Here is a 26451-nt window from a genome sequence, read left to right as displayed (position 1 = left end):
AGGATGGTGACAGACCCTGCTGTGAGGGTGGGGGACTGGACTCAATAACCCCCAAAGGTCCCTCCCAGCTCTGTGAGACAGGTATATCTCTCACTCTATATATAAGATCTTTAGCTGTTCCCCTCCTGTACAGTGCCAAAGTTTTGCAAAATTTTAGCTCCAGCTCTGCACATCTTAGACAGGAAGCAAAGGGCAGCAAGCCCACAGCGTTAACATGTGCTAACTGGAGAGCCACATGAACATTCTATGACCCTGTGGGGTTCACACACCAGCCTTTGGGAAACAGAGTCACTTGAAACTCTTGTTGTGACCATGGCAGGAGATGGGCAGCTCCAGACCGATAGCTGTGCTTCATAAAAGCCTTTCCAGGCGTACTTTTTTGTCTGAAGACAAACGATTCACTGAACTCCCTCCCTTTGCTGAAATTTACTCTTAACTTGTACAGTATCGTTCATCAATAATTCAGCAATGACTAATTGCTCATTGTCTACCAGCTCCTTTCTCTGGCTGACTCCAAGGGAGCAAAGCTCCGTCTGCTGTGATACCATCCTCTTCTCCCATCTCCTTCTGACTTCTGCTGTTCTACTTTCTTAACTAGCCACATCGGCAATGCTTCGAGCTCTGAGAAGAAATAGATTCATCGGGCATAAATCAAGCTTGGAAATGCCCTGTGGTGGTAACTCCATTACATAGTTGGACATTTTAGATCATTGCTGCCCAACCCTTTCTAAGGAGAGTACCATTTTACCAGAGGTACAGCCAGATGTTCAGCTGATATACATCAGCAGTGCTCCAGTGGTTTCAACAGAGCTCGGCTGATTTTCGCAAGTGGAGGTGCTAGTCATCAGACTGCTGCAGGACTGGGACCAGTCATCAACCTTGTGTCCAACACCTTAGCATTGGATTGCCCCTCGAAATCATTGATGCACACCCAAAAATCTTTGTAAATGAAATTCAGCATAGGCAGCCCCAGTGTAAGATCCCACTTTCCAGTGTTGTTCAGTTTTCTCCTGGTTAGGCTCATGATGCATTTCACCCTTGCAGGGCTTTGAGCAAAGACCACCATTGATGTGCTGAGGATAGCTAGCCACTGGGAAACAGCCTGGGACAAGAGTAGCCTCGTCACATAGGCCACTGATATGACATCAGACTGCCGCAGTTAATGGCCATGGTCATTCAAGGATGAATCTGATGTAATATTTCAGCAATGTTCTTTACCTCCCTGGGGAGAACCACATGGCATTTTGTCTGCTCTAAAAAACACTTTTTGCTGCCTTGGCAAATTCTCCCTTTTCCCAACATTACCCTTTCAGAACAGGCATTTTTCTCCCTTAATTCTAACTTCAGATTCCGAAGCAATCCTAGACACGGGTTGCTATGAGTGGCGAGCGCCCAGCAGTAATGCATGCACAAACTCCTGCTTGCAGTCAGTTGTCCCATTTGCTTGTCATGTCGGTTTCACGCTGGTATTGGCACAATGTTGCCAGAGGGTTACTAACAACCACTCATTGGGAAAAAGCCTTAAAAACAACTCCCCACCTCCTCCTGCAAACTGATGAATCCGAGATCAGCAGCAGCCCTTTGTACAGTTGTCACACGTGCTGCAGAATCATGGCCGCTCTCTCTGCACCCCCGAGGCCCGAACACCTATCACGCACCTTCTGCGTGCAGCCCCAGTAGGAGATTTGCCTGCCTGACAACCAACACCACCAGCCATTTCTCTGTAGGCGGTGTCAAGTGGACCACACGAGCGTTCCCTGTAAGCTGAGCACTCTCATAGCTGCCCAAAAAAGACTCACCTGCCCTCCAGCTGATAAGCAGAGTGCCCACCCAGCAGTGTGTTTTTCCTAAAGGTGGTGCACATGTGCACATATTAAAATTTATTCCACCCACAAATGGAAAAAGTTAGAGGGAACACTGACCGCAGGTTGATTAATTCTGGCCCACCCATGCTTCCAGCAGCACACTGTGCTGTCCCGCCTGAAGCATCCAGGCAAGTCAAAGGATTCCAGGAACCTCAGTTCACCTTTTCGCAGCTTTAACCAGTAAAGCTTCAGAAAGAAAAGAACGTAAATTCATAGAAGACTCAAGCATGGGAGCAAAGGGAGCTAAAGGCAGGTGAAGTCTGCTGAATATTTGGCGGTCATAAATTATAATTGGTTAATAGCATCCACAGCAGTCAGAGTGAGATTCCAGGGTAGCAGTTAGTCAAATGGAGTTACCCTCCAGCGAGGGAGCAAAAAGGGGGAGGAAATGCAAAACAAAAGAATTCCAATCCTGCTCACCTGATTAGCAGAGCACCCACAGCTAGGATTTTTGTTGCTAGCAGTGGTGCACATTCACTTATGCTTCAGTGCACATAACTAAATTTATGCCGCACATAGAAAAATCCACACATGGCTGGAAAAGATTAGAGGGAACACTGCCTGCCCGCCCCTCCAGTTGTAACCCAAATGTCACCAGCCATTTCTAGCCCAGAAATTTTACTTTCCATTCTGGAATGTGACCTTGGGCAAAGAACTTCACCCTGCCACGGTCACCGAGACCCTACTAAGCTTGGATGAGACCTCCCACTTGTTCTATGGGGATCCACTAGGTCTGGTTCCTCATTGCCTTGCACACTGGGCCATCATTTATGTCACTGCACAGTGAGGGTAGAGGGCTCCTCTGCCAGGGATAGTTTTACACTCACTTTTCACTGCTGTACATGAGTGCAGAAGGCCCATTACCCTCACTGGAGTCGCTGTGGTTTGCACTTATGTGAGTGCAGAATCGGGCCCCATATTTCTGAAGTGACAGCATCCAAGAAATTTTTCCCAACCTCCCTCTTCTACGTTTAACCCACCCACAGCACATGTTCAACCAGCTATAAGCAGACCAAATTCTTCTGCTTGCCAACATAAGACAATATTGACAGTCAGAGGTTGGGTCCTTGTTTGACAATCCGGATTGTCTCGAGAAATGGCAACATATAAACAGGTGCCTGACCAGTGGCTGCTTGTACCAAGAGAAACGAAATAAGCAAATGTGAATCACTTGTGTTCACATTCAAGATGCTGGGAAAGTTGAGCACTCAGGAGCAAAAGGGTGGTCATTTCCCATTGACACAGCCACGCGGGGGAGCCACCCCATGCTCCCCAAACGAGGCAGGGGACACGGTTAGCTGCAGCCAGGTGGCCATGTTGCAGTGTATAGGCTCTTTACTCAAGCCAGGACGGCCCATGTTTATGCATGGAAACATTGGGAGCTCAATGGCTCTGTACTGCACATGCTTGAGTTTCTACTGTTAGCCAACCTACCTCATCTTCCTTCCAGGTCAGGGCTGTTCCTTGGCTTGAGCATGCAGGCTTGGCAGCATGTTGCTCAGAAGCTGTCCTATTTTCAAATGAAATGAAGAAATCCAGATTAAAGACAGGCCATCAGTGAGGAAGGATTTTAAGCTTTGGAAACAAACCCTGGAGGGCGCTCGATGTTAAAACCACGAGAAGTCCTGGAGCACCTTACAGACTAACAGATTTTTGGAGCATAGGCTTTTGTGGGTGAAGACCCATTTCGTCAGATGTGTTTTTGCTGATACAGACTAACGTGGCTGCCCCTCTGATTCAGTGACGTTGATAAGCTTTAGTTGTAGTCAGCGACGGGCAACCAAGGCTAGAGAGCAGGATGCATGAGTGCCCCTTCCTCAACTCAGTGGGCCACGCGACTGTCACAACCAAAGGGGTCTCTCTGGCTAGGGTAGTTTTGCTAACTGCGCTTGCATACCGAGGACGTGCTGACGGAGCCGCAGCCGCGCTCTGAATGGAAGCAAAGGGAGCGCGCGGCTCTCCCAGTCAGTGCTGTGCCCCCTCGGCAAACACCTCACTTCGCCTGCCTTTGCTTTAGGTGCACGTCACTTTGCTAATGCAGTAAACCCTCGATTTAACAGACCATGATACAACAGACTTCAGAAATAACAGACGCTGTCTGCCAGCCCCTACTAAATAAATGCCAGGGACTTACCAGAGCCACTGCCGGAACGGCTGGGGCTGCTGGAACTGCTGTGGTTGTATTTTAATACAAGATACACTGTCCCTGGCATGGGGCCGATTTAGGTCTCATAGTTTGATATAGGTAGTAGGGACCTTGATCTTGCATTGTAACCACTAAGACTACTCATGTGAATAAGGACTTGCAGAATCTGGCTGCGTGTACATGCCAGTGTTTGAGAGAGAGAGAAAATCAGGAAGAGCAAGTAAGGCTTTGAACCGCAGCGGCTGGGAACACCAGGGCCAAAAGAGCTGGGCAGAGGGGCTGCAGCAGGGTACAGGAGCTCTCCTCCCCCAACCCCGTGTGCGGGGAGCACGTTGGTGCCCAGCCACCACCGCCTGCATTGGTGCTGAGCAGCAGCCATGGTGCAGAAGGCGGCTGCCTACCGGCAGGCTGGGGGCAGCCACGCTCTACCTTCGCGCAGACAGGTCGGAGCCGGAGGAGCCACAGGGCTGAGAGCTGCTGGAGATGGAAGGAGCCAGGCTGGCACTCAGCTCCTCTCCTGGTAACTGGGAGAGGAGATGGAGGAGGGGTGAGGGGAAGAATGGGGCGGGAGGGAGGAAGGGCAGTGGGGGCAGAGGACAGGGGTGAGTTATGGGATGGGAAAGTCAATGCATCATCATACAGTATAACCATTGGGATATAACAGACTTTGGCACTAACGGACGCCCCTCCCCCCATTAGTCTGTTAAATCGAGGGCTTACTGTACCGGTAGGAGCCAACGTGTCAACCTGGTGCATAGGCAACAGTAAATGAAATGTCTCGCGGGCCAAACATAGAATCCCAATGGGCCGCACGTGGCCCTGGGGCTGCAGGTTGCCCACCACTTCTTGCACTGACAGGCTGTGTTTCCTGTAAGCTGAGCACTTGGGCGGCTGCCCAGGAGAAATTCAGGTGCTGTCCAGCCGACTGGCAGAGCGCCCACAGCTGTCCACATCCAGCAGCTTGTTTCTGTTGGCGGCGCACATCCGCACATGCCTCTGTGCACATAACAAAATGTATTCTGCCCCTGGATGGCAGAAGCAGAGGGAACCCTGGTGACAGGGAGTGGTCCATAGCCCTGTTCTCCCATGAGAGATAAGAAACTGCCCGCGAAAGTCAATGCAAGGTATCCTAGAGAGGGTGAATAGGGGAAGCACAATCCAGTCTGTGCTTAGAGCCCATGTTGGTTTGGCCAAAGCAAAGACGCTGTGATTTGGTCCCAGGAGAGGGAGGCAGATAAGTGCTCTGGCTTGGCCTCTCTCGGTCATGCATGCGATCTCTTAACCATATAGGAAAAGCATTTCCGAGGATGGGAGGATGCCAGTGCAGAAGAGAGACGGAGTGTGTGTGTTTTAAAGAAAATTTAGGTCACACATTCAAAAAAAAACAACCCACACACCACCACCACCAAGGCAACGCAGGTTCCTCTGCAGCTGGTGCCAGCCCTGCCTGGAACACTGGCTTTGCTGGAAGGAGCAGAGGAGGAGGGGACGACTGACAGTAAGAGTGGAGCTGCCAGCTCTCCTACCCACAGATAATGTATCATGCGCATCGCTTACGCAACCAGCTTGCCTTCCGCTCCAGTGTATTGCAAATGCAAACCCTGAGTTGGCTTCCTGCTCAGTTCAGAGCTCTCCCCATCTCAGACCAGGCCAGGCGTCAGCAACCTTTCCAAGGCAGAGTGCTGACATCTGACCTCTTGACCTCTATGGACCATCTGAGTGCTGGTGATGCTTTTTAAAGTCACTAATAGTCCTACTCACAACAGCTTCATTAGTAAATCAATTAAGATCCAGAGCTTTACCATGTAGGTGGTGGCTGGTGGCATTAGCTGGTCTTTTGTTAATTCACAGGCGGCCTGCTTTGAGCAAGCTCCTGGCTGCATGGGAGAGGAAGGGTGGGTCTGAGCCTCCCCCTCGTGTGGTGATGAAAATCAGCTCACCTGCCACTCTTAGCACCCATGCTGGCACTTGCTGACCCCTGTACCAGGCCCTAAATAATTTCACCTCGACAGAAAGGCTGTATCATGAGGCATTGCAGACCCAGAGGGACTAGCTCAAAAGATCCACTAGCAGAGCTCAGGTCGGATCCTGCAGCCTTTATTCATAGCAGTAGCCCCTGCTCATATCAAAGCCTTACTTGCTCTTCCTGATTTTCTCTCTCTCTCAAACACTGTGGCATGTACACGCAGCCAGATTCTGCAAGTCCTTATTCACAGGAGTAGTCTTAGTGGTTACAATGCAAGATCAAGGTCCCTACTACCTATATCAAACTATGAGACCTAAATCGGCCCCATGCCAGGGACAGTGTATCTTGTATTAAAATACAACCACAGGAGACTTTACTGCAGTTTTAAGTTTCATTTCAAATATCCCTGGAATCCCATTTTAGCTGTAGAAATATGAAGCCATTGATATTGATTTCCGATGGGCCAGAGTGCTGAATGGTTTCCAGAAATTACAGTATGTTCTCCATTACGGATACAGACACTGCAGATTTATTTTTAAAGACAAAAAAGCAGAGGCCTTGGGAAGAAAAAAAATCAAGCCAAGAGATTAGTTTCTGAAGCGTAGCAGTGTCTAATGGGATGCGCTAGTGGGGGGATTAGAGTCAATATGAAAGCAGATTAAGAGAAAAATCTAGGACAAAGATTAACCATTTAAATTCAGTTTTTGGAGGAAAAAAATCAGCATTACTTCCCCTCCTCCCTTAGCTCTCCAACTGCTGTAGGTTTGGCAGATGCACGATAATTAACGTCAAAGATCATTTGTAAAGGTGAGTAAGTTAAAAGCAAACTGTTAATAGATACAAAACCTCCCCGGCCTAGTAAAACCACATTAGTAACCCAAGGCTAGAAAGAGGGAACGAAATGGGATTCTGGAGTTAACCAATGATTTTTGTAGCATGTATATTATCATTCCTAAAAGATCTTTATGTGATAATGAATGGCCAGAGTTGTTTTTAAACTGATTCACTGAAGTGAGAAGTTGCACATTTGGTCTGGATTAGTAACAGAGAGAAAGCCGTGCTAGTCTATATACTATCAAAACAAAAAAGCAGCAAAGTAACACTTTAAAAAATAACAAAATAATTTATTAGGTGAGCTTTCGTGGGACAGACCCACTTCTTCAGACCATAGCCATACCTATGGTCTGAAGAATTTGGTCTGGAGTAACTTTGTCTTGAACTGAGATTTCCTTATGGTCTCATTCCCAAGCATCCTTGTTCGAGCTGACTGTATAAAAATCCCGTGCTTATCCAGCTGATAGTGTCATCCTAACTCAGAACTGGAGCAACCAAATTTAGGCTCTGATCCTGCAAACACAAGCACATGCATAACTGCATGCCTCTGTCTGGACCAAAATTCCCTCTATTTTTTTCCATCTATATGCAGAATACATTTTGTTATGTGCACTGAGGCATGTGCCGCTGCGCACCACCAATAGAAACACATGCTGTGGACAGCTGTGGGGGCTCAGCCAATCAGCTTGGCCGCACCTGAATTTCTCCTGGGCAGCTGCCCAAGTGCTCAGCTTACACAAAACACTGGTGTAGACCCACTGAAGTCAATGCAGCTCCTCTCTAGAGCTGGCTGAAACTCGAAGTTTCCATTCATCAGGAAATTTTGACATTCCAAAGTTGTCATATGCCCTGAATTTAAAGAAGCAGAACTTCCTGGGAAACGAAACCCTAACCCTTACTGAAGTGTCTCATTACAATAAGGTTCAAGAACTCATTTGGACACACACATATAAGCAACGAAGGGTCCTGTGGCACCTTATAGACTAACAGAAAAGTTTTGAGCATGAGCTTTCATGAGCACAGACTCATTTTATCAGATGCTGGTTATCTGATGAAGTGAGTCTGTGCTCACGAAATCTCATGCTCAAAACTTTTCTGTTAGTCTAAGGTGCCACAGGACCCTTCATTGCTGTTACAGATCCAGACTAACACGGCTACCCCTCCAATACTTGACACATACAAGTGTGCACCAACTCAGCCAGATATTAGTGTTTTTCCTGGCAATCAGTTACGGAAAATGAACTGCAGCATTTTAGAGATGAGGAAATAGAATTAGACCTGTTGGGTTTTATCCTTTTTTCCCCATCAGTGCTGAAGATCCATCCTCAGAGAACTCAACCTGTCTGCCCAATGCACAGAAGGAAACTGATGGACACCAGAGGGAATGACAGCCAGCCCTCCTTGGGTAGCAGAGAGCACTGCCACCAAACTTTTTTTGAAAGTGCTGCTTGGAAAGCGGATTGGGGAAGCCTCACAAATTCAGCAGAGCATTTGCTGCACTGGGCACAAGACAAGCATGGAGATGCACGTGTAAACATTGATGCCATGTTTCCATTGTGTCTCTTGTGATATTTGGCATTTCCTTACAGTCTCTGCTGTAAGGAAAATCGAAGAATCCGAGCTTTCATTTTTCAAAAAGTAACAACGGAGAAAAGCCTGAGAACGTGATCTCTAAAGCCTCCAAGACCGGAGAGCAAAATAAAAACATGCAGAATGCATAAATCTGATGATTTTGTGGGGTCTGACTCACACAAGTTCTGACACTTGGGATATGTTAAGGATTGGTGTAAAGAGCTCCCATTTGCCGTGCACAAATTTTGTTGTTCCTGTAAAATCCCAATCGTGATGCTGCGTGTTCTGGGGCGCCATCTACTGGCACGTTGTCTGTTATCTCCGGAACTTCTGGAAGTGCTTGCATAAATATACACAAGCCTACACGTGTGCATACACACAAACCCACACCCCTGCACAAGCACCCAAGCTTCATTGTGTGCATGCAGACATAGGTGTCCATGCACATGTAACCCACACGTCTAGGGTTGTGGTTCAAAGCCCCATGTAGGGGCACGTAGGCCACTTACAGAGAGAAAAAAAGTCTCCTCTGCAGCCTGAGCTGAGAGGCAGCTGGCTTTTAGCTCAAACTGAAGATGCTCCTGCACTAAGCTCCAGAATTCCCAAGTTCGAGTCTGCCTGTGGGCGGTTACACACACCTGCTTGCATGCATGAACAGGTATGTGTAGAGACATACATGTTTTGACATGCGTTCGTACAGCATGTTTATCTTAGAAGTCAAAAGCTGCCCTTTGTTCAAAGGCAGCCAGCGCCCAGGGGTGTTCTTCATTCTCCATCTTGCAACACTGTCTCTGCTGCTAGCCCAGCAGCCCGGCCTCCCTATGGAACCGCCTCCGGGGCGTCCTGGTTACTCTGTGACTAAAGATCTGTGGTGCAAATGCATTAAGCACAGGCCCTGCTCGTCTCTGGTCTCTGAAGCAGCATGACGAGACCCAGGAGAGTCACAATAAGCTGCACTTGATTCTGGGTTTGCTTTTCACTGTGGTAATGCAGCTCTGAGGCCAGGCATTTTCATGCTTCAAAATGCTCTGCACAGATGAACTTCCCAGCCCTGTGACATAGGAAGACTCATATCTTCCCTTGATATGGGGAGAAATGAGGGCAGAGAGGTAAACTGACTTTTCCAAGGAGTGCCAGGCTGAGGATGTAAAAACATCTGGTGCTTCTTCTTTTCATCAAGGCAGGAGACCCCTTCCCCCCCACCACACGCTGTCTTGCTGTTAGAAGCCACTGAAGAGAGAGGTTCTGAACGATGGCCTTTTTTCCCACACCCACTAGGTCCTCCTAGCTCACAATCACAACCATGCTGTAGCAGAGCTGTGCCCAGATTTTACTGCTCTGCCCGTTTTGGGACTCCGCCCCTGTGCAGCAAACACTACAGGCTGCTGTGCAAACTAGCCCCTGGGTTGTTGAGTGCTGGACATTGTGTGAGTGGTGCACTTAAGACTGCTCCCTGCTAGGCTGTGATGCCATAGCACTTGAAAGGAGTTGGATGAAAGGGAGCATGCAGTGGCAGTTAAGGCAGGATGCCTGGGATTTAAGCAGCAGGAGGCCCTGACACAGAAGTTAGCAAGAAGCAACAGGACATGCTGACAGTTGCTTGTCTGCTGGGGCCCAGTTGTGTTAGTTGGGCTACTCTGAAAAGAGGAGGAAACGGCAGGAAACCCCCGGTCCATTAGATGTATCTAGGACATAGAATCTATTTGGTGGTCCTCAATGTTTTGATGGACCCAGGCCCCTTTAGCTTCAATCCACCCCCATGGTGCTTTTCCAAGGTGCAGGAGAAGTCAAGGGACATATAGGGCCCCTTTTCACACAGCAGTTCTGGAGAGCCTTCTTTTCTCCAGAGAAGCCTTCAGAGCAGCATTTCCTTTCCCCTCCGCTGCCCCTTTCCCATAACACTTCCGGTGTGTAACTAAAGCCACCTAGAAATGAGGCTGACCAGCCACATTTGGTTCACATTGTGGATCTGGATTTCGCAACATGCACATGCAGCACCAACTTCCAAATCTGGGAGGCGCAGAGCTGTGACAGAAATAGAAACCCGGCCGAGGAGAGGAAGGATGTTCCTGCAGCCGGGGAGCTGGTGAGGGGTTCGAGAGATGCAGGTTCATTTAGCCGTTTGCATCACAGACTTCCTGTGTGATCTCTGGCCAGATATGGAGTCTGTCTCACTTCCCCTCCTGAGAAACAGGGACAATAGTGCTGCCCTGCCCCTTGGTGCCTCCCTACGACTCAGTGACGCTGGAGGCCATGTAAGGATCTAACATAGATCAAATCCAGAGCTGGAACCAGGTTTTAATTCCACCTCTGTGAGAGGGGTGACAAGTCTGCTGAGAACCTGGGCAAAGGCAGGGTGCGGCTGTGCTCCCAGGAGGAGGGGGGCCTCAGTGCTGCCTGGACTGTGCAGCACCCCCTGCTGGCCCTCAGAGCTGACCAGAGCGCTCGGTGCAGAAGCTCTCCAATGGCAATTCTTAAAGGGTCCCGGTTTGCAGCTGCCACTGGCCCTTTAGCACTGACAAGCTTGGAGCACTGCTCCCTTGGCCCCTCATCAGTGGGCCTGAGCGCCCCACAAGTTTGAGAAGCATTGGGATGTGAGGATTTGCTTTGAAGCCATCGCAGTCCCAAGCCTTGGCTGTGCAGACTGCAGGGGGTGGTGTCAGAATTTCCTACATCTCTTTCTTGAACTGAGCATCCCAACTTACGGGCCACTTTGGAAAGCTTCGCTTGCCTGTAGCAATCCTGGCCCTGAACCAGTCACGTCCTGGTCAATGAGCAAGACCAGAGCACCTCCTCACCACATGGTAATAGGGTTCCTGCCTAGCGTGTGCCACTGCTGGCACCGCACATGGTGAATAACTCTCGGGAGAGGCTAACCTACCACCCCAAACAGGACAGGGCGATGGAGACCCAAAAGCAAACTCTCAGAACTGTGACAGAGAGCTAGCCGTGTTAGTCTGTATTCTGTCAAAATCCAAAGCTGAAGAAGTGGGTCCATCCCACGAAAGCTCATCACCTAATAAATTATTCTGTTAGTCTTTAAAGTGCTACGTGACTGGTTCTTTGTTTTGCCAGCAGAATTAGTAGCAGAGGTGGAAAAAGGACCCAAAAGTTACTTGAGTAAAAGTGCAGCAGCTTTCATGCCTGAATACTTGAGTACAATCAAGATGTGACCTGTGTGTACTTTCACGCACATGGTTTTCCAGAGGGACACCAGTGACTTGTACTTAAATACATCCCACCCAAGCAGCTGCACTTTTATTCAAGTAGCCTTTTAGGTACTTTTCCCACCTCTGATTAGTAGCAATGTACTGGCGTGTTGATTTGTGCCCCTGTGGGAGAGAACTGCAGAGGCTTCTGGGAATTACTGGTAGGCAAACAACATGCAGCTCAGAGTTCCCTGGAAGCTGGACACTTGTGCAGCCACTCAGGAGAAATTCAAATGCCGCCCAGCTGATTAGCAGAATGCCCATGGCTAAGGTTTGTTTCTGTTGCTGCAAATCTGCACAGGCCTCAGGGCATATAAAAAATTTTGGTCTGCAGATAGATGTAAAAGATTAGCTGAACATCGATGCAGGATTTTTAAATAGCACTAAGCCCAGGACAGAGACCTAATGGAGACCCTTCCCTTAAAATAAAAAGTCTGTTTCCAGACCAAAACGATAATAGGGCTTACCCAAGTCTCCCTGGTTTATTTTTAGTAGATCACTCAGGTTATTGCTCTTACTGCACAGCAGACATTTCATTTGGAAAGTAACTGAACACAGTTGCTCAAAGCACTATCGGAGTCAGACTACTGGGAGCCAGAGGCACTGCCTAAGAAAAGCACATCCTGCCTGCAGAGAGAGGCACGTGGGAGCTGGTTCTGGGCTTTCAAGAGCCACAGCACAGAAAACACAGACCAGGTGGGCCCGGAAATGAGACCAGACACTTTGTTTGTTACTATGCCTACAGTCTGGGCTGAGTGCAGCCCTCTACATATATTAGAGCAGCTACTGGTCATTCTGATTTATGGCCAGAGCCACCACACAGAAGGGAAACAGGGAAGTCCAGCCCAGGCTGCAAATTGTGGTGTAGGGAAGGGGCCCATATTACAGGATTGTACTGGGCCAAAAAAACGTAAGCTCCCCATAAGATGAGCATTTGGGCAGATGCCCAGAAGAGGTTCAGGAGCTGCTTAGCAGATTAGAAAAGTGCGCATGCCCTCCCACATCTGGCCTTTCAATTGGTGCTGCACATAACAAAGTTTATTCCACCCATAGACAGGAGAAATTAGCAGGAATCCTGCTTGGGCCCTGTTTGATGACCTTCTGATGCTGTGCAAAAACTTATGTCACAATCTAGGGTCTCCAGCTCAGTATGTGTGGCTGGGACACCCACTCCCATGAGTGCTGATACTTTTATTCCAGTAGCACTTGGAGCGCCTGGTGGAAATCAGGGCCTCGCTGGGAGAGTACATTGAAAGCTCCAGCTTGGGAAAGCCTGGAGTCTAATTGGTGAGGTCCAGGAATGCTGCAGAACCTTTTTGTAAGGGTGTTCCCTAAATAGCAAGGCAGGAGACAGCATGCTGGCGGCTGACACCAGCCAACAGCTAGAGCAAGGAAAGGGCCAGAGATGCTAATCCTGCTATAGGCAGGACTCACCGTTCTTGAGCACACTGTACTGCTTGGATGCTACTCTACTGTGGTGGGAGGGGGTAAGCAGGTGTGACTCACCCCAGGACACCTCCTGCTGGTCACACGGGAATTAGCACTTCCAGGCTCCAGAGCACCCTCTGTTCTCCACCCACCTATGTCACCACTCACATCCCTCCCAGACCACAGCACTTTTCCATCAGGATACTGCCCTGCCACAGTGCCACACACTCTAGGGTCCTCTCTGCAAGGGGTCCCCAAACCCCTACACCCACCATGCCTCACTGTCAGTCATCTGTCCCCTTACCTCAGGGGCAAACTGCAATCTGAAGAGTCCACTCTTCATCGGTAAGAGGTTGAACCAGCTGCCTTCTCCTGCCCTAGCTGCCTCCCTAGAGCCCTCAGGCCCTGGAGCTTGCCTGGCCAGAGCTTCCCCCAGCCCTGTTCTGTGTTAGGGAGCCCCTGTGGCTTCCCTGGCACCCAGATTCCCTCCTACTTCACAGCTGAAGCAAGAAGCTCCTTTCTGGCTTTCTAGGAGCCCGCATTTATATTGCCCTCAGCTGGGCTCTAACTGGCTGATCTGTGCCACAGCTGTAGACTCCACAGTGCTGAGTTTAACCCTTGTTTGGCCAATGCAGGGCAGAGGCCCCATCACAGAGCATTAGCAACACTGACAGCCGAAGACACAACAGCCACATTCTGCTCCCACTCACACTGGTAAAACCCTGTTGGTTTGAGTGGTGCATTTCTGGATTTGCACTAGTGTAACAAAGCAACCTCCCCTGGGTCTCCCACCTGTGCAATATTAACAGACAGTTAATCCTGCTGGTGACGTCTGTGTGTTTGTAGGAACAAGACACAAGGTATGAAACTCCCCCTGTGGAAAACTAATGACATATTTCTGGGGCTGATGGACATGATCACAGCAGTTTAGCATAACCAGGAATCCCAGCAAGACATTTTTAAGGCCAATGTGCAGTAGGTCTTTCCCATTAGACTAAGGGTTTGTCTGTAGGATGTGTCAGGGCACGACTGGCTCAGGCACACAAGAATTAGCCCTCTGCTGTTGCACGTGAGGTGGCCCATGTCGACCCTGCTGGCAGGCACTGCAAGTGCACAGTGAGAGCACGCCCTGTCACGTGGGACATCTACACACCCTGGGGAGCTGCCAGTGCCCCCCAGCAGGCTCCACGTGGGTCAGTGGCACAACCCGGCAGCGCAGACTTGAATCCACACCCCAGCTGGTGCCCACTAACCCTTTGTCTAGACCTGAGATTCTCATTGCCTCCCTCAGCAACATGTTGTAAAAATGCCACAAAAATGCCACATCCCCCAGTGCCACAACAACGTAAAAGCCAGGGCCAGTGTTAGGGAATAGCAAACAGGGCAGCTGCCAGGGGCCCCAGGCCACAATGGTCCCCACAAAGCTAACCTACTCAGGATTCGATTTCCACCCCCATGGCAGGGCTCAGAGCCTCATGCTTCAGTCACTTGCAGTGGGACTTTTGCTTTCTGCCCTCGACCTCGGTGAGTCTAATGCTCAGACCCCCACAAAAAAAACCTCTGGTTGAGAACCACTGATATAGATAAGATGCAACACATCTTCTCAGTCCCCCTAGTCTCCAAGGGGGACACAGGCTACGTCTACACGTGCACCCAACTTCGAAATAGCTTATTTCGATGTTGCGACATCGAAATAGGCTATTTCGATGAATAACGTCTACACGTCCTCCAGGGCCGGCAACGTCAATGTTCAACTTCGACGTTGCTCAGCCCAACATCGAAATAGGCACAGCGAGGGAACGTCTACACGCCAAAGTAGCACACATCGAAATAAGGGAGCCAGGCACAGCTGCAGACAGGGTCACGGGGCGGACTCAACAGCAAGTCGCTCCCTTAAAGGGCCCCTCCCAGACACACTTTCATTAAACAGTGCAAGATACACAGAGCCAACAACTAGTTGCAGACCCTGTATATGCAGCACGGACCCCCAGCTGCAGCAGCAGCAGCCAGAAGCCCTGGGCTAAGGGCTGCTGCCCACGGTGACCACAGAGCCCCGCAAGGGCTGGAGAGAGAGTATCTCTCAACCCCCCAGCTGATGGCCGCCATGGAGGACCCAGCAATTTCGACGTTGCGGGACGCGGATCGTCTACACGTCCCTACTTCGATGTTGAACGTCGAAGTAGGGCGCTATTCCCATCCCCTCATGGGGTTAGCGACTTCGACGTCTCGCCGCCTAACGTCGAAGTTGGTGCCGCTACTTCGAAGTAGCGTGCACGTGTAGACGCAGCCACAGTAAACATTTTCTCATTGCTATAGGATATCTGACTCTTTAGCAGACTCCGAAAGTCTCCAAGCTGAATCTGGGATTGCTTGGTTCACCCCCGTTCTACTCTTGTGCCTGCCGCCCCTGAAACAAAGCACCCACATGCTGATTAAAGGGAAAAGCTTGACATTGCCTTCAGCAGCGGGGATGGTTGCCTGCCTCTGAGTTTGAATTATTCACTGCATTGTTAATACAACCCCGAGTATTTGTTGCAGAGTCGCACCCGGCAACCCCTAGCAAGACTGAAGCCCCATTGTACATAAGTAGTTGCTGCTAACGCCTTGCTCTCTAAGATGGACTAGAGACAACACTGGAAAAGTTATACCAGCAGTTACTCTCCTAGCTGGGGGAGAGGTTATTTTTAGCACTGTAGTTACATCAGCACAACCAGTAGCACAGTCATGTTGACACTGGTGTAAAGGAACTGTTACAACACTTACTGTTTCAGAGCATCCCCTCCAAGCAGGAGTAGCATTGCAGCCAGTGGGGCCAACACCTGCCCCGGGCCCCAGGGCAAGGGGGGATGGGGCCTGGTTCTGCAAACTAGAAAGGGGCGGGGACAAGGGGGGTCAGCCCTCAGCACTGCCCAGACTGTGGCACTGGAAGGCCCCTCACAGCTGTGTGCAGTGGTTCAGCAGTGCTGCCATGGCAATTGAAAGGCGTCTGGCTGCTACCAAATGCCAGGCTGAGGGTGCCCCCTTTGCCCTCCCCCTCCCCCATCAGTGGGCCTGATTGTAGCACTCCACCTCAGCTTCTCCACACCTGGCTTTGCCTATACCAGCTACTAGAGATGCCTGGCCCTCTAGCCAAGCCACTTTAAAGTATTCTGCTCCTTCTGGGATAAGGGAGTCTGGTGGACTTTGTCTGGCAGACCCACAAAACAGAGGGCTCTTCAGTCTAGCATTCTTTCTTCCAAGCAAGGACCCTATTGCAACAGCCTGTCACAATAAGACCATTGTAGGGAAACTAAATAAATTCTTTACTTTGGTCTTCACAGCTGAGGATGTTAGGGAGATTCCCTAACTTGAGCCATTCTTTCTAGGTGACAAATCTGAGGAATAATCCCAGACTGACGTGTCATCAGAGGAGATTTTGGAATAAATTGATAAATTTAATAGTAGCAAGTCAGTGGGACCAGATGGCATTCACCCAAGAATTCTGGAAGAACTCAAATGTGAAATTGTGGAACTATTAACTGTGGTTTCTAATTTGTCCTTTAAAACAGCATCAGTACCTAATGACTGGAAGATAACCAAGATGACACCAATATTTAAAAAGGGCTCTAGAGGTAATTCCAGCAATTACAGACCAGTAAGTCTAACGTTGGTACCGAGCAAATTGGTTGAAACCATTATAAAGAATAAAATTGTCAGACACTTAGAAGAGCATAAGTTGATGGACAAAAGTCAACGTGGTTTCTGTAAAGGGAAATCATATCTTACTTATCTATAAGAGTTCTTTGAAGGGGCCAACAAACATGTGGACAAGGGGTATCCAGGAAATATAGTGTACTTGGATTTCCAGAAGGCCTTTGACAAGGTCCCTCACCAAAGGCTCTTACGTAAATTAAGTTGTCATGGGATAAGAAGGAAGATCCTTTCATGGATTGAGAATTGGTTAAAAGACAGGAAACAGAGGGTAGGAATAAATGGTAAATTTTCAGAATGGAGAGAGGTAGCTAGTGGTGTTCCCCAAGGGTCAGTCTTAGGACCAATCCTACTTAACTTATTCATAAATGATCTGGAGAAAGGGGTAAACTGTGAGGTGGCAAAGTTTACAGATGACACTAAACTGCTCAAGGTAGTTAAGACCAAATAAGACTGTGAAGAACGTCAAAAGGATCTCACAAAACTGAGTGACTGGGCAGTAAAATGGCAAATTAAATGTAATGTGGATAAATGTTAACTAATGCACATTGGAAAAATAATCCCAACTGTACATACAAAATGATGGGGGCTAATTTAGCTATAACCACGCAAGAGAGTCATTGGAGTCACTGTGGATAGTTCTCTAAAATGTTCTACTCAATGTGCAGCAGCTGTGAGAAAAGCAAACAGAATGTTAGGAATCATTAAAAAGGGGTAGAGGATAAGGCAGAGAATATCATACCATTGTCATCGTCAACAACCATGGGCTCACTGCCAGTTGATGTCTGATGCTTCTCTCACAATTTCCTTCTATCTTTCCCTGTCCAGTGCAGAGTGGCTTAGTTTCTGTAGACTAGCTCCCCACCAATCTACTGTAACATCTACCCATTCTCTTTGGAGTCTGCCTCTCCTATCTGAACCATCCATTGTGCCGAATACCAGGGTCTTGACCTTTCACTCGTAGTTCATTCTGCAGCTATGCCTGAATAGCTGTAACTTCCATTGTATAACCTTCTGTAGTTGGTTCTCTTTTGTCTGTATCTTCCTATGTAATTCCTCATTGATGACATTCAGCATCCATCCTATTCCCAACTCCTCTTGAATGTTAACATTCTTATCTCTTCAAATCTTTCATTATCACTCATCTCACATCCGTACAACATGCTGCTGAATACACATTTGCAAGATGCTCAGCTTTGTTCCTAAGCTAATTGCTTTGCTTTTCTAGATCTTACCCATTGCCTTCAAACTTGTTCTTGCTTTCGCTATTCTAGTCACTATTTTCTTCTTACAGTCTAGACTATACATTATGGTGCTCCCCAATTACATGAACTTCTCTATGTTCTCTAGTTCAATCCCATCTATGCTGATCTTCCTTCCTACTTCCTTATCTCCAAATACCATTGTTTTTGTTTTATCAATGTTCATAATCAGTCCATACCGCTTCCCTTCCTTGTTTAGCACCTGCACCATTTTCGCTTCTCATCTTCCTCACTGATAACTGTGTTATCCGTGAACCTCATGTTGTTAATTTTTATCCCATGAAGAGATATCTCTTCTACCTCTTCCTTGATCTTGTCCATCGCTCTCTCTAGACACATTATGAAGATGCTCGGCAATATCGGATCTCCTTGTCTCATAGCTCTACTCGTTCTAAACCAACTTCCCATCTCTCCACACATTCTCACTAGTGCCTCCACATTGTCTCTGATATCCTTCAACAATCTTATCAGTCTGTTATCCATTCCATGCAACTCCAACACTGCCCAAGTCCATTTCTGATCTGTACTGTCAAATGCCTTCTGAAAATCAACAAAGCAAGTGTAGATGTTCTTGCACTTTCGTCGAGTCTTGTCCGCTGTCATAGTGCCAATATCTGCTGTATGGCACTTCTGTCTTTCCTGAGTCCTGCTTGCTTGTCCGCTAGATGTTTTTCCATCTGTGATCTTAGCCTCTCCATCAGTATCATCATCAGCACCTTGCCTAGATGACTCCTTAGGGCAATCTTTCTGTAATTCTTACACTCCAATATACTTCCTTTCCCATGTATTGTCACTAGCCTGGATCTTATCTACTCTTTAGGTGCCTTCCCTTCTTTCCATGGCATATCATATAGTCACTGTATTTCCTGACTCATACTTTCTCCTCCATATTTAATCTTCTCTCCCGTGATCTTATTTCCACCTCTATATAAATCCATGGTACTTCCATTTCTTGAATACTGTGTACGGATGTGGTTGCCTCATCTCAGAGAAAACATTTGGTAAAGGAAAAGGTTCAGAAAAGGGCAACAACATGATAAGGGGTTTGAAATGGGTACCATATGAAGAATGATTAAAAAGACTGGGACTTTTCATCTTAGAAGAGCGGAGTCTAAGGGGGAGGTGGGATATGATAGAGGTCTATAAAATCATGGCTGGTGTGGAAAAAGTGAATAAGTTATAACAGTTATTTATTTGTTCCCATAACATAAGAACTAGGGGTCACTAAATGAAATTAACAGGAGCAAGTTTAAAGTTAACAAAGGGAAGCTTTTCTACACCCAATGCACAGTAGGCCTGTGGAACTCCTTGCCAGAGGATGTTGTGAAGACCAGGACTTGAATGGGGTTCAGAACAGCGATAGATAAATTTAGGGAGAATAGGATCATGAATGGGTGTTGATAACTGGTTAAAAGACAGGAAACAAAAGGTAGGAGTAAATGGTGTTCTGTGCCCTGAGGCATGTGTGCACCACCAATAGAAACTTGCTGCCGGCTGTAGGCGCTTTCCTGGGCCATGTTTGAATCTCTCTGGGGTGGCCACCTGAGTGTACAGTTTACAGGGAACACTGGTGGCTCCCTGTCCAGCTTCCTCTGCCTCGGACTCCACTCGGACTGCCTGCAACTTATTGTAAACAAAAGGGTTTGAACCCAGTATCTGCCCGGTCCTTCTCCGCACTTCACTTACACACACCCTCTGTTCACTCACTAGTCTCTTTAGACAGTCGGTGTGGTTGGTACCAGCCCCGTTCTCATCAGCAGAGAGGAGTGAGTTTAATATAAGGGCCGTGGGCTGAGCCATTTAAACATGCAGTGAAACAAACTCTTAAAGGCATTTATTCACCTCTTGAGTATACTATTACGCATCAGACACACATCCTGGGCCTGATCCTGCTCCCTCAGCATGGAGGCAAGCAGGGTTCAGCTCCATAGATAACTGTTAGATCATTATCACTGTGCCTGTGTCAGGCAGTCCTGAGTGGCATAATTCATCTCTGACTATTAAAATGCTGCTGGCAGCCTTTTGCGATTGCAAAACCTCTTTCCTACATTCAGTCAGGGGATTTCAGTAATGTAAACATAAAAAGCATGCCGTGCGTTCGTTGTATTTACATGTCTTTATGAGATGAAAGATAAGCCAGGAGCATGGGTTGAGGGTATGCCTGGGTTTTTTTTAGAGCAAAGGCTAAGAGTCCAAAGGCAACCTGATCAGCAGCTGCTTTGTGAGGAGAGTTTAATTCAACTACATAAGCTCTGTGTTTCAGACATCAGTGCAGACCTCAGCCATCCTGGCCCAAGCAAGTGCAGTCCATTGCCCATTTTGGGATGTCAACGCTACAGAAACAACAAGAAGTCCTGTGGTACCTTATAGACTAACAGATATTTTGGAGCGTAAGCTTTTCGTGGGCAAAAACCCACTTAATCAGATGCATGAGTCGGGGTTCCAGAGGAGGTTTAAATGTAGGGGCTTATGAAAAGGAGGGAGTCCCAGTTAAGAGGAGGACCACAGTTGACAAGGTCAGTTCAGTCGGGGAGGATGTGGCCCGTTATCAGTAACTAAAGTGGAGGTGTGAACATCAAGAGAAAAGAAACTGCTTTTGTAATTGGCCAGCCACTCCCAGTCTGAGTTCAATCCTTCATAGATGGTGTCAAGTTTGCAAATGAATTGCAGCTCTGCAGTTTTTCTTTGGAATCTGTTTTTGAAGCTTTTTTTGTTGTAGGATGGCTACTTTTAAATCTACAGAGTTATTCCAGAATAGCTTATTCTGGAGTTACTATTCCAAAATAAACTAGTCCAGAATAACATGTCCACACTACAGGGAAGCCTCAAAATAATAGTGTGTCCACTGCTTCAAGGGGCTCTAATCCAAACTACCATGTCTACACAGCAGAGTTATTTTGGAATAAACTATTCCAGAATAGCTTATTTCGAAATAGCCCCTATTCCCTGTCTACACTGCCCCTATTCCAAAATCCCTATTTCAGAGTAGGCACTATTCCTTGCAGAACGAGGTTTACTACATTTCAAATAAACCATCCGCGATCTCAAAATTATTTTGAAATAGCGGTTGCGTTGTGTGGATGCTCACAAAGTTATTTTGAAATAACGGCTATTATTCCAAAAGAACTTTGCTGTGTAGACACACCCTTTGTGTTTCACATACCCTTCCAATAGGTGGTCCATAGCGGGTAGCAGTCAAATACCACCAGTTAAAGGAATGAGGTGTGTAAATAGCTTTGAGGAGCAGGGCCTTACTCCTTCATCTCAACAGGCAGTGGGCTATACTTTTAGTGCTGGGATTCTCAAGGTCAACCCCACCCCAGGAACAGCACATACGAATATTCACTTACAAGCAATTCATCACTGGAATGAAAGCCCACCGCCTAAGAACTCCGATGCTTAACTCTTGAGCAGATGTCTCATACACTATCTAAGCTACCTTGGGTGACTGGTTTTAAAAGTCTGACAGCACTAGAAAAGTGCTGACAACATCCTTACGACAGCCCTGTGTATGGAAGACAAGAGGGCACCTCTTGCAGAATATGCGGCACAAGGAGCAGACAGACAGCAAGATTCCATCAGAGTCACTCATGAGATATTTCAGTAGGCAGTTGACGCTCTGTTCTGTTTTCATGTCACCACTCTGCTCTTTGTCCTGGCTTAAATAAGCACCTAAAACAGTTCAACTGAATGCTCCAGCGGCTCTGTTTTTTAAAAAGAAGCATTGCCACGTTAAACAATAACTGGTTGCTCCACTGGTGCCGCTGATGGGGCAGCATCTGTAATTATGATGTTGGTTTTACAAGGGAGAGGCATGTCACTCAGGCTGGAAAAGCTACGTGGCTGCTTGATAAGATCCTAATGCTCTCCATCAAGCAAGACATATCTATTTCCACATCCTCGTGTCACTGACTTCTCAGAGGCAGGAACATTTGTCACGAGGGTTTGGGCTCAGTCGAAGAGAAACCATCAAGGGACATAATAAATTACAAGCTATCCAGCAATGCCACTTTTTAAAGCATTAACATGATAATGAGTAAATGCAAAGAGCAGCGCTTGCCAGAATGATACATTTCCTTTTGAATGGCTGTTTGATTTGTCTTCTAGATCTGACCCATGACCTTGAGACAAAGGAACTGGAAACTCACCAGCAAGGTAAGAGCAAAAGCTTTTCCACAGAGGTTGGGATTTGACGGGTGAGCCAAGAGTGACAAGGCTGATGTAGGAAGGAATGCTTAAGCATCTGCACACTGCCCTGCAGCAGGACTCAGTGGTGAACTGGAGGAGCTAATTTAAGGGGCTGGAGTGTAATAGGCCAGGTTTGTGAGTATGAAGTATTTCTCTGTAGCTTTTGGTCTGCAGAGAGAACAAAGGATCTGTTACTGCTACCAGCTCAGAGTGTTATCTTTCAACTCGGTGTTGAAAGGAGACAGAAGTGACTGCAACAACTACCGTGGAATCTCCCTCCTAAGCGTCACTGGTAAACTGTTCGCTCGCGTCATCCTTGGCAGACTCCAGAAGATTGCTTGGGTCCTAGTCCAATTCAAATCCACTACAAACCTCCACTGCAGTGACCTCTAATTGGGCCCTATAGAGGTCCCAGAGACCGAACTTTTATCTCCAAAAGTCTCCCCTGGACATTCAGAGCAGTCATCTCCCTTGGGTTTTCCTTTGTCTCCCCTGCAAAAAGCACCAGGCAGCCCAGTGAGCCCCGTCGGAGAAGGAGAAGAAATACAAGACTGCTGTGATAGGCAGGCAGGCAGACAGCATGTCTGACACAAGAAACATAGGCAGGCGGGCAGCCAGCCAGCCCAGACAGGCAGGCAGATACAAACAAGATAAGAAAGGAAGAAGGGAAGACCTCATGCCCATGAAAGTATGCACAGCATCCTACCTATTTTTATACAGTGCAAAGAAGGGCAAGGGTCTGGGTTCAGATGCTCGAATCCCACCGCAAGGAAAAACTTTCAGTATATATTTGTCCTTATCTTTTTGTCCTGCATTCCTCCCCCATCTGGCTCCTGTCTCCCCCTGTTGAATAGCAGCTGTCTTGACACCCACTCAATGAGAGATGCCATTGGCCAGAGAGGCTGCCTAGGTCTCGGACAAGATCTGACCAGCAAGGGGCACCGTGTGAGCGGTAGAACGGGGAGGGTGAAACTGGTGCACGTTTCTTAAGCTGTGTCTACACTAGGCAAAGTAAAACAAAAAGGCAGTCAGTAGCACTTTAAAGACTAACAAAATAATTTATTAGGTGTTAGTCTTTAAAGTGCTACTGGACTGCCTTTTTGTTTTGATAGAATATCGACTAACACGGCTATCTCTCCATTACTAGGCAAAGTAAGTTGACCGCAGATATGCAATTCTAGCTATGGCAATTGCATTGCTAGAATCGACCTATCTGTGCTCGGCTTACTTGGCTGTCCCTACAGAGAAAGGTCAATGGAAGAGTTTCTCCCGTTGACCTCCCTTACTCCTCGTTTCTCGCAAGGAGTGCAGGGGTCGACTGTGACCCCTGAGAAGTCAATTTTGTGTGTCCCTACCAGATGCTGAAAATCGAACCCCCGAAGATCGATCCTGAGCAGGTCGATATTCCAGGCTTTGGTAGATGTAGCCTTAGAGATGCCTTTGCATGGGATTTGGAACCACGTGCACCTCCCCATTCATGCCACCGCTGCGTCTGGACAGCTCTGCAGCATGGTGGGGCCAGCACCCTTCCCATCAGAGCCATGGGTGAGAAGAGACAAGGAGAAATGTGTCGCTCTCACTTGCCAGTGCTGTTTTCATTGCCTGGCTCTGTCCAATTCATTGCACAGAGTTGTGCAGGGCTGACCAGCCAGACAAAGTGAGTTAAATGCGAGGCGGGGGGCATTCAGACACCCAAACCAGGCATCACTCCAGCCTGTCCCTGTTCCACCAGCTCCCAGTGGGCTAAATCCCACCTGGGAGTCGGTGCGGTGGCCCGGGGTGTGAATCAGAGCAGGGCTTTGGTACATCGGGCATGGAGGAAAGGAGGAAAGGAGCGATGGGGGAGTGAGTGGCAGAGGGTGCAGGGAAGGGGCTGGGAAGGAAGATGTGAAAGGGAGGGGAGAGAAGGAAAGGACGGGGGTTGGGAATCATGGTGCTGGAATGAGGAGGAAGGGGGTCACAGATCATTACCACCTGCAGGCAGCCAGCCAGCCGCAGTGTGGAGGAGTGTGTGGAGGAGTGTCACCGGCACTGGCATGAGGTAGGGGCACTCGCCCTGCCTCCTGGCCACAGACGAGGTGCCAGCCTAGCACAGAGCCCTGGATGTGGACTGAAGCAGGAATTCTCAGGGGACTGGAATGCGGAAGGATGCAACCAGCTGACTCCAAGGCTCTCGCCCTGCCCTGGGCTCACCCAGTGAAACTGCATCACCTCGCAAATCCCCCACACCTCCAGCTCCTTGTTCCCTTTCAGCCTGTGACAGCGGTAACGACCCTGCAAGAACCTTGCTTTCTCCTGCGAGTGGTGCACAGGGCTCGGAGCGCTGGGAGCAGGCTTCTGACCAATGTTTCCGCTAAGTTTTTCCATCCATGGGTGGAATAAATTTTATGACGTGTAACGCCAGAGGCACCGAGACCACTGACAAGGGCGTCCCTGCTCTTCAGCTTTGGCTGAGAGCCAGCTGGATTTCAGCTCATGTGGTAGCGTGCAGGGCTTTTGCCCCTAAGCTTGCAGGTTCATTCCTTCCTGCTGCTGACCTGGATCCGTCAACCTTACGAGGGCACCAAGGCATGTGCAGATGAACAACACTGATAGAGACACATGCTGCTGGCTTTGGGCATTTTGCTGGGCAGCTGCCCAAGCACTCAGCTTACAGGGAACACTGGTTCTGACCCACTTGGAGCAAATAATTTGACCTCCCCAAGCTGCAGTTTCTCCAGCTGTAAAATAGGGATAATGAGACTTGGCCCAACCTTGGTAAATTACAACTAAGTAACAGCACAGAACACGGACAGCCAGGACTAGGGGCTGTAAACAAACTTTATGGGACTGCGGAAAACTTGGCCACACCTATGATAAGTGGTCGCCCGGCTAACTAAAATCATGCTGGACCACAAGGTGTTGCCAGAAAAGAGATGCTGGACTAGAGAGGTTCAACCTGTACCAGTGTTAGCAAGTTCGCCTTTCAATAGGAGCTTATTCTAGGAAACAAAGTAACATCTCCCTGTCTGAGCCCAGCTCTCTGGGAGCGCTTCAGCTTTGCAAAGGCCAGCTGCAATATAGCTGAGCAGGGAAAAACATCACCGTACTCTGCAGTGAGTTATTACCAGGTCTCCCAAAACCATGCAATGGGCTATTTTTCTGTGTCAGGTGTGGGACAGCCTGTGGGGCACCACGAATCGGGCAGATCCGCTGCATCTCAGGCTCATACATCGTGCTGGTGCCAAGTTTGCACTCAGGGGGAGGGTGAAGGTCATGCGAGCTTCTTCTTGTTTCTTTTCTTTCCTTCCCTTTCCCCTCTCTGAAATGGTGCCTTTCCGTTAGCCTGAGCACAGCCGTTGGCAGCAGATAGAACCCTAAATGTCGGACCTCTTTGGGGCACAGAAACACCCATGTGTACTGCCAGAGCTGGCTCATCCATAGGTCCAAGTGGGATGGCTGCTCCTGGCTCTGCGTTTGGGGGCACTGCAGCTGCTGTCCTGGCCGTCCTATGGACCGGAGGGGACTGGAGGATTGAGGGGGGCCTGGCGCTGTGGCAGGAGAGGTTGCCCCCCCATGTGGACTTCTCTGTAACAGCAGGAAGAGAAGCATCTTGGCGCTAGGGCACTTTGCTTCCCACCCCCATGGAGAAGAGGGATGCAGGGGGCCAGGAGGGTGGTATGGTGCCCTCATGGTGAGTGTGGGGCACCCCCTGCTGCCTTGGCACCAGGTCCCAGACTCCCCCCAGGCACCGCTGCTTGGGGGAGGGGATGGGCAGAGGCAGAGGAAAAGCAGGCCTAGGGGAGTGGTGGGGCCTGCAGCGCAGCAGGTGGGAGGGTGCCCCAGACCCCGTCCCTCCCCTCAGGACAGCCCTCTGCACTGCTGTGTACGTGCACTGTGACCACAACAGCAGCGTGCACAAGTGCTGGCAAGTCCCACCCCAGAAGTGGCTGCTTGTAAGCGGCAGACAGTGTCTCTTTATCTCCACGGGGTGAAATTCATTCCCTTGGTTGGTCTGTGATTTGAAAGCAGAGCCCCAGGGGCAGGAAGTCTCTGAGGAGTGGGGAGAGGCACAGCTGCCGGGCTGTATGTCGCCTCAGCCGCCTCCAGGGCCTGGAGACCGTCAGAACAAACTACCGAATGGACAAGCCAGATGGGGAGGGGCTAGGAGGAGATGCACTGAGATAGCACATAGCCCAGCGAGTCGCCACCAGCGGGGGTCAGACACAGCTGCCTCCCCCTGAAACGACCCTACCAGCTACCGACCGGTGGGAAAGGAGGTGAGTACTGCAGTCCCAGCCTGCAGAGAGGT

General features: G+C 48.8%; 1 protein-coding gene across 1 annotated transcript in view; it reads left to right on the top strand.

The window, feature by feature from the left end:
• Positions 1 to 26451, top strand: part of CCDC92B (coiled-coil domain containing 92B) — a 41599-nt gene that overhangs the window by 4545 nt on the left and 10603 nt on the right. Inside the window, exon 2 of the mRNA XM_075013334.1 lies at positions 22080 to 22127. Within this exon, the coding sequence (XP_074869435.1) occupies positions 22080 to 22127 (48 nt within the window). The remainder of the gene's footprint in view (positions 1 to 22079; positions 22128 to 26451) is intronic.

The sequence above is a fragment of the Carettochelys insculpta genome, chromosome 19, assembly GCF_033958435.1.
Source record: "Carettochelys insculpta isolate YL-2023 chromosome 19, ASM3395843v1, whole genome shotgun sequence".
Taxonomy (NCBI): Eukaryota; Metazoa; Chordata; order Testudines; family Carettochelyidae; genus Carettochelys; species Carettochelys insculpta.
The sequence above is the reverse complement of the archived record's forward strand: the minus strand, read 5'-3'. Positions and strand labels throughout refer to the sequence as shown.